The sequence below is a fragment of the Ipomoea nil genome, unplaced genomic scaffold, assembly GCF_001879475.1.
Source record: "Ipomoea nil cultivar Tokyo-kokei standard unplaced genomic scaffold, Asagao_1.1 scaffold1956, whole genome shotgun sequence".
Taxonomy (NCBI): Eukaryota; Viridiplantae; Streptophyta; class Magnoliopsida; order Solanales; family Convolvulaceae; genus Ipomoea; species Ipomoea nil.
In genome coordinates, this window is record NW_017618384.1 from 627,654 (window position 1) to 633,642 (window position 5,989).

Consider the following 5,989-nt stretch of genomic DNA (forward strand, 5'->3'; position numbering starts at 1 on the left):
GGCTTCCGGGAAGCAGCCTCAAACCCAAGGAGATGAGATTGATGTCGAGTCCCCGCGCCATCAAAGTAGGCCAGGAATGGAAGAGACAATCTCTCGTCCACCACCCGCCGAGAAGAGTATCTCAATTTCTGAGGGCATGATACCCGTTGAGCAGTTGAATGAGTACATCATGGGAGCGATCAAGGGGAAGCTCGAGGGAGGACAATCTTCATATACTTACACTAAGCCATATACTCAAAAAATTGAAGAAATGAAAATGCCGCCGGGCTATCAACCTCCCAAATTCCAGCAGTTTGATGGAAAAGGCAACCCGAGGCAGCACATCGCCCACTTCGTTGAAACCTGTAATGATGCAGGAACATACGGAGATCTCCTCGTCAAGCAGTTCGTCCGCTCTCTGAAGGGCACTGCCTTTGATTGGTACACAAACCTGGAGCATGGTTGCATTGATAGCTGGAATGATATGGAGCGCGAGTTTTTGACCCGCTTCTACAGCACCAGGAGGACTGTCAGCTTCTTGGAACTCACCACTACCCACCAATGGAAGGGTGAGCGTGCGGGCACTTACATCGAGAGATGGAGGGAGTTGTGCCTTAACTGTAAAGAGAGGATATCACAAAGCTCCGCAATTGAAATGTGCATCCAAGGGATGCACTTCGAGCTCTCTTATATCTTGCACGGAATCAAGCCTAGAACATTTGAAGAACTATCCAATCGTGCTCACGACATGGAATTGAGTATTGAAGCCAATGGAGGGCTCGGCATGTCAAGTATCCCTAGCTCATCCAAGGCACCGGTAAAACAAGAAATCAAGAAAGGGGGCAAGCCCTTCCCGAAACCAGAAAAGAAAGAGGCCATGAACGTAAAAACAGCACCAATGCGGGTTTTCGCCAAAGTAACTGAAAATCCCAGGCTAAGGTCATTTTCCCGCCCATCTCGGGGTACTAGAATCATTGAAGAGATGCAGCAAAAACAGTATCCGTTCTTGGACTCCGATGTGTCACCCATGTTTGATGAATTGTTAAAGCTTAAGTTGATTGAATTACCGGAGATGAAGCGTCCCGAAGAAGCTTCTAAGGTAGACGACCCCAACTATTGCAAGTATCATCGTCTCCTCGGACACTCGATTGAAAAATGCTTCGTCTTTAAAGATAAGGTGATGAAACTTGCTCGTGATGGAAAGATTGAGCTGGCCGATGCAACTGCCAGCACCAACCAAATTTCATGCGGAAGGTTCGCTCTGTTAGTTGAGGAGAGTGATGAAGAGGATGGGGGCAAGCAATACAAACGCCCGCTTCCATTTATTGTGAAACATGCTACTAGGCAACAGCCGGAATTACCACAGGTCAATCCGGTATGCGAGAAGGATTGGGTGATTGTTACCCGCAAAAAACAAAGGAACAATGCTGGACATGTTAGATCTTTGAAGAGAATAACGAAGCAATGGGTTGAGAGAAAGCCAGCAAGGGACCCTGCCTATGGCACAAAGATGAGAGGACGTCCCGGCACGTCTCGAACACCAGTTGCCCTGGCTCAATACATGCCGAAGACGCTTCCTCCGCATGGGACAAATATTCTTGGAACTCGCTTGAGTATTAAAGAGAAACATGTTGAAGAGGAGGAATGTTCATTCCCCGTGATTGAGGGAGGTGACGAGGTTCAAGTCCACAAAGCCGCGTCTTATACCGCCGAGAAAACTTTTAAGGATGAGGACCTATTGCTTGGTGGTACACCACATAATCGCCCGTTGTTTGTTGAAGGTTATGCTCGTGAGCAAAAGATTAAAAGGATTTTGATTGATCAAGGGTCGGCTGTGAACATTCTGTCACTCCGAGCTATGAAAGAACTTGGCTTCTCCACCGATGAGCTCTCTCAATGTCGCTTAATGATCCAAGGATTTAATCAAGGCGGACAAAGAGCACTGGGTACCATCAGACTCGACCTCAGGATCGGGACACTAAACTCAAGCACACTATGTTATGTGATAGATGCAAGGACGTCGTACAACTTGCTGCTGGGCCGGCCTTGGATACATGAGAATGGAGTAGTTCCCTCATCCTGGCACCAATGCCTCATGTTTGAAAAAGGCGGAGTGATAGAAAAGGTAGTCGCTGATGAAACTCCCTTCATTGAAGCAGAATCATACTTTGCAGATGCAAAGTTTTACTTGAAGAAACAAGTTGTAGAGGAGGCTGAGCAAAGCAACGTTGACACACCTCTTGATCCAAAGTGGAAAGGCAAGAAAGTTGTAGACCAAGCTCATTGTGACAAGGAACTTGTTTTCCCACTCGCAAGGATTGAAACATTAAAAGCAGCTCTAGTTAAACTGCTTGAAGATGAAGCTCAAGTTGGGGCAAGTCAAACAGTGCCCGCTAAGCACACTGGCGGCTTCGACCCTAATGCATATAAACTTCTATTCAAAGCTGGATATGATCCCAAAGAGCCACAAAAGCTGGGGAAACTCATCCCAGAAGCAGGTGGTAAAGGCAAGTCAAATCAGCAGGAGCCGCATCAACGCAAGGGATTGGGTTATGTTCCCCCTAAGCCCGTGCGAATATTCATAAACAGAGCCACAAGTAATTGCATCACTTCTACAGATGAGGAGGAAGGTGACAAGAAACAGTCTGTTTTTGATAGAATCGGAGATGTAGAATCATGACAATCAGTCTTCCGCAGACTTGGGCCGAATCCCAAACCGGCTAAGAGAAAATCAGTACATGACAGAATTGGGCCTACTCAGAGTTCGAAGGAGCAGACCAACCCTCCTACTGAAATGGAACCCTCAAAAAGGCTCAGGAGTGCCGTTCCATCTCGCATGAGAAGAGAAGTTAATATCCATGTCTCGTGTGGTGAAGTTTTGAAGGTCCAACCAAGAACCATTGTACACACCCAAGTGCAAGAAAGAAGTCAAGAAAATATTGATTCAAGTTGTGAGGCAACACCAAGTCAAGATGAGATGGCATCGTCATTTCATATAACATTATACGATGAGATTCCAACCGAGGGTGAAGATGCAGAGGATGCACCTCAAGAGCTAGAAGAAGGGGTACAAGCCGCAGTGGACGAACTAAAAGAGGTGGATCTAGGAACTCCTGAAAGTCCTCGACCTATCTTCATTAGTTCACTCCTTTCCGACGAAGATGAAGAAATATATGTCACACTTTTGAAAGAATATATCGATGTATTTGCATGGACATATAAGGAGATGCCAGGGTTGGACCCAAAGGTAGCCGTGCACCGCTTGGCAGTGAAAAAGGGGTGTCACCCGGTTAAGCAAGCTCAACGGCGCTTCCGCCCCGAGCTCATTCCCTCAATCGAAGCAGAAGTCAACAAGCTTATAGAGGCTGGTTTCATTCGCGAAGTTAAATACCCAACTTGGATATCCAGCATTGTGCCTGTGCGCAAGAAGAATGGCCAGATCCGCGTGTGCGTAGACTTTCGAGATCTTAATGTTGCATGCCCGAAAGATGACTTCCCGCTCCCTATCACAGAGTTAATGATAGATGCTGTAACTGGACACGAGATCATGTCATTCATGGATGGCTCATCCGGTTACAATCAAATCCGCATGGCGCCAGAAGATGAGGAGTTTACAGCGTTTCGTACGCCAAAAGGTATCTACTGCTACAAAGTGATGCCCTTTGGTCTGAAAAATGCAGGTGCTACATACCAAAGGGCCATGCAGACTATATTTGACGACATGCTGCATAAAATGGTGGAATGTTACGTAGACGACTTGGTTGTGAAGTCGAAACTTCGCACAGATCACATGATGCATCTAAGACAAGTATTTGACTGCTTGCGGAAGTTTCAACTCAAAATGAACCCCCTGAAATGTGCTTTTGGGGTTGCTGCTGGCAAATTCCTTGGGTTTACTGTTCGACATAGGGGCATTGAGATCGAACAAGCAAAGATCGACGCTATAATGAAGATGCCTGAGGCAAAGAACCTTCATGAGCTTAAAAGCTTGCAAGGGAAGTTGGCTTATATAAGAAGATTCATATCAAACCTAGCAGGAAGATGTCAGCCCTTTAGCCGATTAATGAAGAAGGGTGTCCCGTTTGTATGGGATGAGGCCTGCAAGAATGCATTCCAAAGCATCAAGTCCTATTTAATGAAGCCTCCTGTGCTGACTGCTCCAATTCCAGGACGCTCGTTGATCCTTTACATCTCTGCCCAAGAAAGCTCGGTGGGTGCTTTACTTGCATAAGAGAATGATAACGGGAAAGAAAATTCCCTTTATTATTTAAGTAGAATGATGACGCCAAATGAGCTCAAATATCTGCCAATTGAGAATTTGTGTCTGGCCCTTGTATTCGCCATCAGGAAGCTCAAGCATTATTTCGAAGCGCATACAATTCGACTAGTTTCCAGGGCAAACCCAGTGAAGTATGTCATGTCAAAGGTTGTTCTTTCCGATCGACTTCCTAGGTGGTACTTATTATTTCAACAGTTTGAGATCACTTATGTACCACAGAAGTCCATCAAGGGACAAGCCTTAGCGGATTTCCTAGCTGATCATCCAATTCCGGCCGAATGGGAGCTGTCCGATGACCTACCTGATGAGGATGTGCTTGTGGTTGAAGTTTTACCTCCATGGAAGATGTATTTTGATGGAGCGGCACACAAAGAGGGGGCAGGCGCTGGAGTTGTCTTTGTTACGCCTGAAGGGGATGTGCTTCCTTATTCATTTACCTTGACGGAACGCTGCTCGAACAATGTTGCCGAGTATCAAGCACTCATTTTGGGACTTGAAATTGCAGCCGATATGAAGCAACTAAGGATTAACATATACGGGGACTCCAAACTGATTATCAACCAAGTACTTGGGGTTTACGAAGTAAAAAAGCCAGAGTTGATCCCATACAACAGTTATGCAAAGACGCTCCTGCATTGGCTAGGAGATGCTACGATGGAGCACATTCCAAGGAAACATAATAAGCAAGCCGATGCCTTAGCTGCTTTGGCTTCAACTATATCACATCCTATAGATGAGGCTCGGTTACGAGTATGCCAAAAATGGGTGGTCTCTCCAATCTTTGAAGACGATGGCTCTCTTGACGACATTGTTGAACTCCCGACTGCTTCTGTCTATGAGGTAGATAAAGAGGATTGGAGGCAATCATTGATTGACTACCTTGTTGATGGGAAGTTACCTCAAGACCCTCGTAGGAGGGTAGATGTAAGACGTCGAGCTCCTCGCTTCATATATTTCAAAGATGCGCTATATCGGCGCTCGTTTGATGGTGTGTTTCTTCGATGTTTAGGCGAAGAGGAAGCTTTACAAGCGATGGAGGAGGCTCACTCTGGAGTGTGCGGTGCTCATCAATCTGGTCCTAAGTTACATTTTCACATCAAAAAGATGGGTTACTACTGGCCTACGATGGTGAAGGATTGCATAGACTATGCACGTAGATGTCAAGCATGTCAATTCCATGCGAACTTTATCCATCAACCTCCTGAACTGCTACATCCAACGGTAGCATCGTGGCCATTTGATGCATGGGGACTCGATGTGGTTGGTCCTATTACACCCAAGTCATCAGCAGGGCATTCGTATATATTAGCAGCCACCGATTATTTCTCAAAGTGGGCTGAAGCAGTGGCTTTAAAGGAAGTGTAGAAGGAAAATGTTGCAGACTTCATCCGAGTTCACATTATCTATCGTTTTGGAATCCCTCGGTATATCCTAACCTACAACGGGAAACCATTCGATAATAAATTGATGGATAAAATTTGCAAACTTTTTGAGTTCGAGCAAAGAAATTCATCAGCTTATTATGCAGCTGCAAATGGACTTGCCGAGGCTTTTAACAAAACTCTATGCAATCTACTAAAAAAGGTGGTGTCGAAGTCAAAACGTGATTGGCAAGAGAGGATGGAAGAAGCACTGTGGGCATACAGAACTACATACCGTACACCAACACAAAGCACTCCATACTCACTGGTTTACGGGGTTGAAGCAGTCTTGCCTCTTGAACGCCAAATA

At 45.8% G+C, this 5,989-nt stretch overlaps 1 protein-coding gene across 1 annotated transcript; it reads left to right on the plus strand.

The window, feature by feature from the left end:
* Positions 1-4,258: 4,258 nt before the first annotated feature.
* On the plus strand, positions 4,259-5,623 carry LOC109146984. The gene has a single exon (XM_019294632.1). It carries the CDS (start codon positions 4,259-4,261, stop codon positions 5,621-5,623), a length of 1,365 nt encoding a protein of 454 aa, XP_019150177.1.
* The last annotated feature ends 366 nt before the right edge of the window (positions 5,624-5,989 follow it).

What these genes read in the sequence shown, in the direction of transcription:
- LOC109146984 (XM_019294632.1), top strand. Translation starts at nt 4,259, where the DNA reads ATGACGCCAAATGAGCTCAAATATCTGCCAATTGAGAATTTGTGTCTG.